Source organism: Orbicella faveolata, unplaced genomic scaffold (assembly GCF_042242905.1).
Source record: "Orbicella faveolata isolate gen_17 unplaced genomic scaffold, um_ofav_v1 contig_13, whole genome shotgun sequence".
NCBI lineage: Eukaryota > Metazoa > Cnidaria > Anthozoa > Scleractinia > Merulinidae > Orbicella > Orbicella faveolata.
In genome coordinates this window covers 14405860-14419366 of record NW_028301540.1, presented here as the reverse complement: position 1 = coordinate 14419366, position 13507 = coordinate 14405860, and the positions used below count along the sequence as shown (strand labels likewise).

Sequence of the window (13507 nt, the reverse complement as noted above, 5' to 3'; positions counted from 1 at the left end):
CCTATAAAGCACTAGACACCGCTATACAGCGCTATACACTCCTATACAGCATTATACACCCCTGTACAGCCCTATAATCCCTATACGGCACTATACACCCCTATTCAGCACTATACTCCCCTATATAACACTATACACCCTATACAGCACTAGACACCCTTATACAGCTTTATTCACCCCTATAGAGCACTATACACCCGTGTACAGCGCTATACATCCCTATACGGCACTATACACCACTATAAAGCAGTATACATTCCTTTACAGTACTATACACCCCTATACAGTACTATACATCCCTATACAGCACTATACACTCCTGTACAACACTATACACTCCTGTACAACACTATACACCCCTAAACAGCACTATACACCCCTATACAGAATGTACGCCCCTATACAGCACTATACACTCCTGTACAGCACTATACATCCCTATACGGCACTATACACTATATCTTCCGTTTGTTGACTTGACAGTCGATAGTTGATTTTTATTTAAGAAAAATTACATCTATCCGACAGTATGGCCAGTCGTTTCGCCACTTTTCAAATGCAAATACATAGTAGACCGTGTATATATAATTAAATTCCATGTTACCGTGCATCTGTTCAGTATTAGTATAAATTTGCCAGCGTTCTATTACGAATGCCGTGAGCTTATTGGCTACGCTACTCACTATCTATTCTGTGGTAGATAGTGAGTAGAGTAGCAGTATTCGCTTGTTAACAAAATGACAGCCGCTTCAATGAAAAACAGTTTCTAGATGTATCCATGTATAGTGTTTTGGGTGTTATGTTATGTATAGTGTTATGTATAGTTTTGTGGGTCTCTAGTGCTATATAGGGGCGTCTACTGCTGTATAGGGGTGTATAGTGCTATATCAGGGTGTATAGTGCTGTATAGGGGTGTATACTGCTGTAAAGTGCTGTATAGGGGTGTATAGTGCTGTATAGTGCTGTATACGGGTGTATAGTGGTGTATAGGGGTGTATAGTGCTGTATAGGGGTGTATAGCACTGTATAGGGTTGTACAGTGCTATATAGGGGCGTATAGTGCTGTATAGCGATGTATAGTGCTGTATGAGGGTGTATAGCACTGTATAGGGGTGTGTAGTGCTGTATAGGGGTGTATAGTGCTGTATAGGGATGTATAGTGCTGTAAAGTGCCGTATAGTGTTGTATACTGGCGTATACTGTTGTATAGGGGTGTATAAGGCAGTACAGGGGTGTAGAGTGCTGTATAGGGGTGTATAGTGTTGTATTTTGGTGTATAGTGCTGTATAGTGTTGTCAAGGGGTGTATAGTGCTGTGTAGGGGTGTATAGCGCTGTATGGGGGTTTATAGTGCTCTATAGGGGGGTATACTGCTGTATAGGGATGTATAGTGCTGTATAGGAATGTATAGTGCTGTATAAGGGTGTATAGTCCTGTATGGCGGTTTATAGTGCTGTATAGGGGTGTATACTGCTGTATAGGAATGTATAGTAATTTATAGGGGTGTATAGTGCTGTATAGTTCTGTATAGGGATGTAGAGTGCTGTATAGGGGTGTATAGTGCTGTATAGGGATGTATAGTGCTGTAAAGTGCTGTATGGTGCTGTATAGCGGTGTATAATGCTGTAGACGGGTGAATAGTGCTGTGTAGGATTGTATAGTGCTGTATAGTGGTGTATAGTGCTGTATAGGGGTGTATAGCGCATTATAGGGTTGAATAGTGCTGTATAGGGGTATATAGTGATATATAGGGGTGTATAGCGCTGTATAGAGTTGTATAGTGCTGTACAGGGGTGTATAGTGTTGTATAGGGATGTATAGTGCTGTAAAGTGCTGTAAAGTGCTGTATAGGGGTGTATAATGCTGTAGACGGGTGAATAGTGCTGTGGAGGATTGTATAGTGCTGTATAGCGGTGTATAGTGCTGTATAGGGGTGTATAGCGCATTATAGGGTTGAATAGTGCTGTATAGGGGTATATAGTGATATATAGGGGTGTATAGCGCTGTATAGAGTTGTATAGTGCTGTTCAGGGGTGTATAGTGCTGTATAGGCGTGTACAGTGCTGTATAGGGGTGTATAGTGTTGTGTTTCGTTGTGTAGTGCTGTATAGTGCTGTATCGGGGTGTATAGTGCTGTATAGGGGTGTATAGTGCTGTATAGGGGTGTATAGTGCTGTATTTGGGTGTATAGTGCTGTGTAAGGGTGTATAGTCCTGTGTAGGAGTGTATAGTGCTGTATAGGGATGTATAGTGCTTTATAGGGGTGTATAGTGCTGTGCTTCGGTGTATAGTGCTGTATAGGGGTGTATAGTGCCTTATAGGAAGGTATAGAGCTTTATGGGGGTGTATGGTGCTGTATAGGGGTGTATAGTACTGCACAGGGGCGTGGAGTGCTGTAAAGGGCTGTCTAGTGCTGTATAGGGGTGTATAGTGCTGTATTTGGGTGTATAGTGCTGTGTAAGGGTGTATAGTCCTGTGTAGGAGTGTATAGTGCTGTATAGGGGTGTATAGTGCTTTATAGGGGTGTATAGTGCTGTGCTTCGGTGTATAGTGCTGTATAGTGCTGTATAGAGGTGTATAGTGCCTTATAGGAAGGTATAGAGCTTTATGGGGGTGTATGGTGCTGTATAGGGGTGTATAGTACTGCACAGGGGCGTGGAGTGCTGTAAAGGGCTGTCTAGTGCTGTATAGGGGTGTATATTGCTGTATACGGGTGTATAGTGCTGTAAATGGGTGTATAGTGCTGTATTTGGATGTATAGTGCTGTGTAGGGGTGTATAGTGCTGTATAGGGGTGTATAGTGTTGTATAGGCGTGTATAGTGCTGTATAGGGGTTTATAGTGCTGTATAGGGGTGTATAGTGTTGTATATGGATGTATAGTGCTGTATATGAGTGTATAGTGCTGTATAGGGGTGTATAGCGCTGTATAGTGCTATTTAGGGGTGTATAGTGCTGTATAGGGGTATATAGTGCTGTATAGGGATGTAGAGTGCTGTATAGGGGTGTATAGTGCTGTATAGTGTTGTATAGGGGTGTATAGTGCTGTATAGGGGTTTATAGTGCTGTGTAGGGGTGTAAACTGCTGTATAGGGATGTATAGTGCTGTATATGGGTGTATAGTGCTGTATAGGGGTGTATAGTGCTGTATAGTGCTGTTTAGGGGTTTATAGTGCTGTGTAGGGGTGTATAGTGCTGTATAGGGGTTTATAGTGCTGTGTAGGGGTGTAAACTGCTGTATAGGGATGTATAGTGCTGTATATGGGTGTATAGTGCTGTATAGGGGTGTATAGTGCTGTATAGTGCTGTTTAGGGGTTTATAGTGCTGTGTAGGGGTGTATAGTGCTGTATAGGGGTGTATAGTGCTGTATAGGGGTGTATAGTGCTGTATAGGGGTGTATAGTGCTGTATAGGGGTGTATAGTGCTGTATGGGGGTGTATAGTGCTTTGTAGGGTTGTATAGTACCATATAGGGGTGTATAGTACTGTATAGCGGTGTACAGTACTGTATGAGGCTGTATGGTGCTTTTTAGGGGTGTATTGGTCGGATAATATACTTTGTGCTGATACTTGAAGTTGACCCTCACTAGATGTTATTTAGATTTCTCCGGAAAAGAAAAGGGAACAATTTGGGGAAATGTAAGGAAGTGTTACGTTTGTAAACTTTAGTTTCTACCGGCTGTACCTCAGAGTCCAATATGGTACTGAGATAAACAAAGCATGAAATAGCGCCTGGGGAGAAAATCGAATCGGTATTATCACATGCTACCCCAATCAGTCAGTACAAAATGCAGACTGCAGACCGGGTACAAAATGCAGACTATGTACAAAATGCAGACTGCAGACTGGGTACAAAACGCAGACAGAGAATAAAGACTGTTTTCCGTCTGATACGTGACAACATGTCATCTAAAAACATACCGAGTGTCACGCAGTCGCTTTTCCGCGGTCATCTTTCACCAACATTAGCATTATTGTGGAATATTCCTTGCTCGTTCCTTCATATATTTGTCTTTAACAAAGCGGCCAGGCCACAGGTTATTTATCTGCTGCTCACCTGATTTGACAGTTGACTTGCCGATCTCCGAAAGGCCGCCTTTCTAGCTTCCGAATGCGAAGACAGCGGACGACTCACGTTCAGTGATGCTCATGTGTTATGCCACTTGTCCTCGATATCATATTGCGTGTTGCTATTTTTAAATATTGATATGCCAGCTCGCGCACAAAGTGAGAAGATATGAGTAGACTGAGAAGGCTTGAAATTCTATGTAAAAAAGACTGTGGCCTGACCGATTGGGGGACGTAGCTTGTGATAATACAGGATAATACCGATTCGATTTTCACCCCAGCCGCCAGTTCATGCTTTGTTTATCCCAGTACCAATCGGACTCTGCTCTAACAAGAACGTACTGGGCCATGATCTGGTGGCACAGCTGCTAGAAACTCACGTTTACAACCGTAACACTTCCTCGCATTTCCCAAAATTGTTCCCTCTTCTGTTCTTTTGTCCGCCATGTTGAATTTTCATGCGGGTTACCGCTGTACACTCGTTCCCAGACTCCCGTTCCCGGTTTCCATTTCCGGTTCCCCGTTACCAGTCTATTAGGGAACTTAAGCACGCGCGTTTTTGAGACGCGGACGGTAGCCGGAAGTGAGCTACTTTCACTTTTAACTTGTCCTCACACAACCATATTTACATTGCTAAGTATCTTTTCTTCATTAGAGATGAGTAGTATAAAAAAACTGGGAGACAATACCGTCGTAGCATGCGAAATCTTCTCTTCCGGTTGCCGTCCGCGTCTCAAAAACGGGCGCGCTTAAGTTCCCTATTAACATCCGCTGGTACCGCTTCGATTTGCTCCGGTTCCAAAACATTCCTTCAAGACGTCACACGTATCTCGGATGTTGACAAGCCATTGTCAACGCTCCTTACATAAGCCAATCATATTTTTGCGTTGTGAGAGCAACGCATAATTCAAACTCTTGGGTTTAGGCGGTAGTCCTTCCTTTCGCGCGCTCCTCGCCTTCATGATTTCGCGCGGCCATTTGTGTCTCGCGGTTTTCTTTCGGGTCACGCACTACAGACTCAGCGAAAGAGGGACTACTCGTATTCTACATGTACATCACAACCAAAAGAACTATTTCCTGTTTAACCCCCTCGTTTTTAAGCGACTCCTTGTTGTTTCTTCTATGTTACTCCTAACAACTTCCAGAAAAGTAGGGTGTACTACACGATTTCTTTATCGTTAAACATGTCAAATACCATAAGGAAACTATTTAGTGTTTTAAATATAAGTGTGCAACAGTTTCTAAAATCTGACGTACAAAGCAACTCATAAACAGACTTGAACTTAAGCTTTATTTGCGTTCCTCCGGCATTCGTAATTCCGTTTTATTGCGGTTGGCAGTTGACAACGCCTGCGTGAGACAAATAATTTAAAAATATACTCAATCTTGTTTAGAAACGAAGTTAAGACAATTGACGTAATACCTGGTAAGGGTCAACAGTCTCTTCAGTCTGGCTCACTAATGGTTTTCTTTTGAATAAAATGTTTGAATGCCGCACACAGGACGCGTCGAGATTTTGTTGAACAACTGATAATGTTTGGTGAGTTCATATCAGGCTATGCTACTCAAAACGCTAGAAACATCCTCAGCCCTACAGAGGTCCTACAGAAACCCTTTTGTAGCAAGTTTCCATGATCGTTTGTTGGTGTTTCAATTGATTCATCGCCTTCGGCAAAGTACGATTATTCAGTGCTCTGAATAAATGAGGAACAAATGCGTCCCTCAATCTAGATCATTATGAACTAATGAGTTTATACCTTCATTACACATGCCTAAGAAGGAAAGCTATGAAATACTGTTCTTTGATCTGAGGACATGATATTCGGGTAAAAACTCGTAAGAAAGTCACTTTTATGCAGCAGTACATGCAGCGTCACATGAAAAGCACTTTCATTGATATGAAGGCGTCTTTGAGTCTGGACAGCTTGGTGTGTGACTGACATGTTATGATCGAGCAGCCCACTTCAAACAATAACAACTTGAAACTCTGCCATGAATCATTACTTTGTTCAATCTCACTTGAGCTCTCACTGTCACAACACGGCAGCATTTCTTTCTACTTGAGCCTGTCTGCAAGGTGGATTACTTTCTTTCAACTCTTATAAAATAAAACGTATTAATGAATTACGGTTATATGTCATTTCCCAAAACTTTCGATTTCCCGCACATTTTATACCGCTACCTTTCACGAGTCGCCTGATTATTGCTTCATATTTGGCCCGTTTGTATGTGAACAATTAAACAAAACTAAGGAGCTCGTTCAATGATTTCATTGATTTTGTGTTGGTAAGATTTCGGTGAAAAACAAATGGGAAAAAGTGTTAACTTACAAATGAAAAGGAGCAGACCAGAGCTTCAACTTTTTAGGAATTTGTTTATTAACTAAGCCTGAGGCAAAATGGCTTTACTCTGTTAGTTTCAAGTGTTTATCCGCAGTGTTTGACGTCTATTTAGTTGCCCGGGGAGATCTTTTCACTGTTTCATAAAATTTCAGTCTCTGTTACTTTCTGGAATAAATGAAAAGATAAATGATGAAACATGATTAAATATGATCCATAATTAAGCCTTTTTACAGCCAATCTTTCAGTCCCTCAGACAAAGTTACGCTCCTGTTTTTTACAGCTTCATAAGGCTAAGTGAACATTGCTTCAGCAAAATTCACTCCTTAGTCTTTTGTGAGGCACTGGACTAGAACTTTTTTTAATAACTCTTTGTTTTGCTATTCTTATAGATAGACACACCTTTTGATTTGTTCATTTCCGTATACAACGCCGCTGCAGAGAATAGCTTCGTGACCGAGCAGAAAAACAGAAAAACGATTTGAATTTTCTTCAGTTGACGATTATGTCTTCGATTGTGACAGCTGTGTTCAAAGTCACTATTGGCTTGCTTGTAAATAAAGGCAGAAATAAGGCAGCGGAGAAGCTCAAAGGTGGCGACGTAACAGATCAACAATTTCGTAGATGGATCGTCCGTGAAATCGACGATATCAAGTCGAAGTTGGATGGATTATCAAGGAAAGATTTGGGAGCAAGTATTAGCTCGTTTAAAGAAGGAATTGAGCTGCTCTATGAAGTGTTTAATAAGGCAAGAATCAGGAACGAAGACAGGGCGGCAACTGCACAAGCAGCTTGTGCTGAAGCAATTACTCTCGCTCAAGAGATGCCAATGTTGAAGCTTACTGGCTTAGATGAATCAGCTAAAAGAAAGCTCTCCAGTGCAAAGGAAAGATTTAAACACGCCCGAGAAAAAGCATCAGAAGCCTTTAACAATGAAGCTCTTGAAATATCAGACCGCATTCTAGCAATGCAGTATCGAGTTATGGCGACAATACTGGAGACAGTAGACAACCCCGAGGACGCACTAGCACCATGTAGAGTGTGCGTCGAGGAACTCAACTCTTTGTCAGCAGTTCAGAATAGTTTTGATGTTCAGCTCAAGAAAGGAATTCAGGCAGTAAGGAGTTTGGTTGGTAAAGATGAACGCAGGAAGATCATTTCCAGTGTCTGTCACGTGAATCGTGTCATCTACGATGTAACGCGAACAGTCGGGAAAGGCGTATCCCTCTGGATGTGGCCTTCTGTTGATATCGGAGAAGGCAAAGTTGATCCATTGCGTGACGAACGATTAGCTAAAGTTCTGCGTAAACAAGACATGGAGCACTGTTATGTGCCATGGTCATTTGGTCAGGAGGGGGAAAAGGAGCACAAGCTGAAGCGCCCGCGTGGAATCGCTACAAACTCCAGCGGACAATTCATTGTTGGAGAGTATGCAAATGACGTAAAGATATTTGACCCTAGTGGTCAGTTCATAAAACATTTCAGCGTCCCTAATGATGACGCTGAAACAAAGTTATATATTGATGATGTAGCCACAGACAACCAGGACAACATCTATGTACTGGTCAATTACTGGAAGGAGACTGGATCTGAGGGATTTGTTGTTTATGAATTTAGCAACACCGCTGACCTGCATCGCAAGTTTCCTGTGAGGGGAGAGGGCTGGGACAGCAGACTGACAGTCACGAACAGTCAAGTACTGGTACGGAGCGGCTCTGGTATGGTTGTGTACGATACTGATGGAGTGTTTGTTCGTTCTTTTGGAGAAGGAACATTGAAGTATGCGAGGGATATCACTGCTGCTAGCGATGGCCGTGTTATGGTAGTGGAGCGGGATGATTCCTGTGTTCACATATTCAGTGAAGACGGCGTCCATTTGAACAAGTTTAAACTCCAAGGACGTTATTGGTATCCACGAATTGCATTTCACCGGGGGAGTGAACATGTCATCATCGCTGGTGAGGAAGGAAAGCCACTCGACCCTGGTCTCCTGCATGTGGAAATATTCACCAAAGATGGCGACTTTGTGCTCAGCACTCAAATCCATGAAGAACCAAGTCGCCTCATTAGAGGAATGACAGTGACCATGGATGGACGAATTACTGTACTTCTGGAAGATATCGATGACAAACACAAGGTACTTGTTATATAGAACATTAAAAGTAATATGATGTTATGAGGCTGTAACTGAACATTTCCTTGTGTATTAAAAGAAAGGAAATTAGCTACAGAACGCAGGGCCTCTTTGGACCACCTCGTTTACACGTGTCAGAAAGAAGCATAATACAATAGGCACTTTTATGATTCAATGAGATGTAAATAAGTGGCCCTGTATTTTGTAGTTTCCCTAAATTGGATCTAAAATATAACCATTAGCTAGGGAAAGTGATCCTAATGAATTTTAGCAGCAGTTCAATTTACTTTAGAGGCATCACAACCAGCGTTTTTCTGTCATGCAATTAAAACTGAAGTAAATTTATAGATTAACAATCGATCATTCAATTACAGCAGTGTCTATCTTCCTCCTGGGCAATAGCCAGGCATTCTGCTCGTGTCTTAATCCTAGTCATTCAAAGTTTTATCTAAATCCTCTTCACAGACACATAAAAAAATGTAAAAAAGCACCCGCCAGTTTGTTAACAACCTTACACTGCTAGGCTACTCACTATCTACAACAGACAGATTTACACCAAAACTCAATAAAAACACAGAAAACATTTTTTCTATTTCTTATGGAAAATTCTGTGACAAAAAAAGAAAACAACTTGTCTACTTTGATCATCAAAATGTAAATTTTCTTTGCTTGCGATATCATTCTGTCAACAGCTTGTGCTAGTTCTGTCTCTATAGAGTTCCAGAAACACAGTGTTAAGGTGGCTGAACACAGTTTTTGATACCTATGTTTCATTCACCTTTCCTCTAAAACCCTTGATCCCTCGGTCGTCAAAAATGGCAGCAAGCTAGTTAACAACACAAACTTTGGTTTTTTGATCGTTAAGCTGACATATGTGCCATTGCCATGGCAACATGAATAAATATAAACAGACCATTAAAATCGGTTTTGTTTATTTGCAGAAAATCTAGTCATTAGATTTTCTTTATAATTTGCCTGCAACAAGTTTGTAATGATGCTCACAAGTTAACACCATTTTGCTATTAATTTAACAGAGAGATCTTTAATTATCCCTTGTTGATTGTTCACTGGAATATCTAGAATTTCCTTTGTTAAAGTTCAGTTATTTTCAATACTCCAGTTACTTATTTCCTAAAGTATTTTCGTGCCAAATTTCGTGAGATTCTAATGAGTGGTTAGAAAATGAAAGAAAAAGCTGAGAATTGTTGGGTTCTTTGCATCGTTACCTTTTCTAACATATCCTTGTGATAAAAGACTGAAGCCATCAATACGTTGTGTTCGATTATAAAGAAAAATAGCACAGATACTGCAGGTGTTGAGTAGATAAAATGATCGCTCTATTGTCGGCATGTTTGTTTTTTCCAATCCTTGTGCGTGCACTGAATTGCATCAGCAAAAGCGCAAGCAAAAACTGTGTTCGGCCACCTTAAACCAATCAGTGTGTGTACTTTCTTTGTGCTATTTTCTAAATAAAAAAAACAAACAAACCCAAATCTTCTCACCCGATGTTGTGACCAGTGGAAGAATAAACACACATGTGAATAGAACCGTTTGATATGATTTATCAAAATTTGAGCAGTGCTATTTTCCAGCTGAGCCTGGGTGCAGGGTATTTACCTTTTTTCTTGCTCTCCCCCTTAGCCTAGGGTATTTGACCCACCTGGAGAATTTGCCATTTTTTCTTTTTTTTTCTTTTTTGCAAATAATACCACTACTGGAATTGACTGATGCATAAGAAGAGTTGTGTTATAACACAATTACACCAGTATGATTTATGTTATATACTGTGCAACTTAAAGTGCACCTAACCCCCAAAATGGCTATTTTGCTTAAATAAAACTACTTGTCATTCGAAGCATTTCTGCGAAAAACATTTTGCATTGGGTTGAATCCTGGATCTGCTGTGCCTTTTGGAAATCATGCTTGAATTGTTACATGACAGCATGTAGGAAGTCTGGGGTGGGGTATGCTGATGACCTATATACAGGAACCAAACAGGATACCACCTTAGTCAATCCTCTGACTATTTGCTTAAAAAAATGGAAAACAAATTAAGCATTCCAACATATTTAGGGACTAAACTTCCAAAGTTTGTTGCAAAAAATGATTTTTTGTTGCTGGAGTCAGGGTTATTTTTTGATTGGGAAGACTCTTAACTTTCATCCATCATGACAAGCTTCTTTTATAGTAATTTAAAAAGCTTTGAAAGCAATTTGCAATGCTTCAAGCATCGATGGGAAAGACTTCTTTGTGGACGAGCTGCGTATCAGGAATGGAGAGCTAGATGTGAGGTGGAGGTACAGGCAAACTAAAAGTTGTAAAGAAAACTCAAGGGCTGTGTTGATCTTGTGGCACATATATATTTTTTTTGGAGTGGCGCTTTGTTCTAAAATTTGACCCTTTTGTAGAAGTGAGCTTTTAGGTAGCATTTAGTTTATCAAATCAAGGGATATATGGCTAATGTTATGATTATAACAAGCTCAACCAAAAGACTGGTCTTGATCGATTGAAATTCGTATTGTTTGGACCTGTACTTTTTGAGCCGCATGAAGCAACTGGGGGCTACGTGCACTATAAACTTCTTCTAAACTGTAGAGTGTATTAAGTACTTTCCTGGTTAGTTCTTAGTTCCTCGCAATCGAATCGCAATTGAATTTCTCAAAGTGTTGGTTCTCAAAGTGTTGGTTTGTTGGTGCAATGTTGACGTTGTTGAACAGCCTCCAAACGATTTTGTTTTTGCATTTAACATTAGCCCAACGTCTGTTCAACTTTTGTTGAATGAATGTTGGTCAAATGTTGAAACCATTTGAACGGGCCTGAATAGTACCCTTTGTAGACACTCTTATGATTCTTACCTTTACCATAAACAAATTAACAATCAGCCAGTCACTTGTCTTGTGTGCCTTCCTGATATCCATTGATATTAAGTATCTAGGTGTTGATGATCTCAGAACAGATGTTAGGTTTTTTTTTTATGATTATTGCATAAACTTTGAAAGCAAAAGAATACTGGTTTTTGGTCTTAACTGTAACTGGTTCAAAGTTAAGAAACTTTTTGCTCATTCATTGAGTCAAATGTCTGCCAATAATGATCAAACACAGGAGGAACAACATTGTTGAACATGTCATGCTATTATGCCACCTTATAACTTATAAAAACTCACTTCCCTGTAGAAGGGTCGCTTGTTTTAACAGGGTTTGATGAGGACATAATCATGACTAAAGGAAATATACAGTGCACAGATAATCAGTGTCTGAAGAGCAAGGCTAACATTTGAATGAGAGCTTAATTTTTCTTTTCTCTCAAATTGTAGAATGGTGAGAGTTGTCAGACTATTAACGGGTGTGTGAATTGTTGTTTAGCAGAATGCAGCTGAGAGCTGTGTCAGTATGCATCACACACATGCAGAAAACTGTTCATTTAACTTCTTGCTAAGTTTATGGTTTGCAAAACCTCCTAAATTTAATGTGTGCCACCTGTTTTATAAGTACAGTATATTTGTAAATATGACATGTTTCTGTGAGACTATGTTTTCTCATTCTGTTTAAAAGAACAGTTCAATTTTTCAGGTAGTTTAGTTGACTTGTAAGCACTCATAAATTACATTCCTGAGATTCTGTCTAATTTAGCTAACTACTCCACTGTATGATCAAAGTTAGGAAATGAAGTTTTTTTGAGGTATACTGCAACCTGAAGAAAGGCATTACTCATTTTTACTGGAATGAATATTTTTATATACTATAGATAATCATATTACCGGTAATTAGTAAATAGACTGCATAAAACAAGGTACTGAATTATGTAGAGTACATGTATCTCAAGTTTAGTTATCCAATCAGAGAACACTTAGTATTATAATACAATGCTTGTATAATGGTAGAGAGTGTACAATATAACACACACTGTGATTGGATAATAGTTGGGGCCAGATTTTCTTATTATGCCTAAGGGCATTACGAGCAATGTTCCCTAATGCGCTGCCACCTGCCAAAAAATAAACAGCAAATATTATTATGAGCCATATTGTTTCTCACTCTCTGAGGATTGTACTTGGAAAATGTGGCCCTTGTACCACCCAGAAGCAGACTATGAGCAATCCCTCCTTCGGTTAGTCCCTGGTGCGTGGCATGAAATAAAACCTTGAGGAAAGAATTGATGCACAAAACTCTGGGGGCGACAAGTTTGTGAAAGTACATTGTAGCACATCTCTCCATCTGGATTTTCCTCAAGGGTTTTGTTACAGTCATGCTTGATGGACTAAGTGAAAGAGGGGCTACTTGTAGTCTAGTCCAGAAAAGCGTCCAGCAATTTTTTCCCAATAATGCCCTTGTGCTTGGAGAAGTAATAATTAACTAGTAATGTGCATAAGAAGTCAATGACAGCAAGCCATGGTAGATCTAGGGGAGGGGGCCTGGGCTCCCCTTTGCATCGTCCTCATAATTGGAGTAAGGATTGACCTATCCTAATTCTGCCTGTGTCCCTGCCTCCCCTCCCCCCCATCTTTTGAGTTCCTCTAGATTTTCCAATGGCAAGTATAGGGAACTGTGAGATTGTGGGAATACATTCCCCTATTTTGTTAATCAGTTTGACCATCAATTGTAAATATTTGATTTGTATTGCTGTGTATCATGCAAGTTTCTCGTATTTTTGTTACTGTAATAAAATCTAATGTTTAGTTATCCCCTAAGTTTCATGTCTTCAGTACTGTTGTAAATTATTTTATCATAGCTACAGTATCACCCCCCCCCCCCCCCCCCACCAGCACTCCCTTCTGTCTTCTGCATGGGCAAGTGTTTCACACATCCTTCATTCAGGACTCATTTTGGCTCATACATGTATTAGCTAGCTGTGTTTTTACCTGATTGATATTTTCATTGCTGGAAGAAATTGAAAGTGTAGACAGCTTTGTCTGATGTATGAACTCAAGTGTGTTTGAGTTTTAAAACTAATGTGTACATGTACATTGAC

The 13507-nt window shown here is 40.2% G+C and overlaps 1 protein-coding gene across 1 annotated transcript; it reads left to right on the top strand.

Moving 5' to 3' along the window:
* The first annotated feature begins 6752 nt into the window (after nucleotides 1-6752).
* LOC149115159 (uncharacterized) lies at nucleotides 6753-13226 on the top strand. Its single transcript, XM_089284718.1, has one exon. The coding sequence runs from the start codon at nucleotides 6910-6912 to the stop codon at nucleotides 8554-8556; it is 1647 nt and encodes a 548-aa protein (XP_089140844.1). The 5' UTR covers nucleotides 6753-6909; the 3' UTR covers nucleotides 8557-13226.
* Nucleotides 13227-13507: the final 281 nt, after the last annotated feature.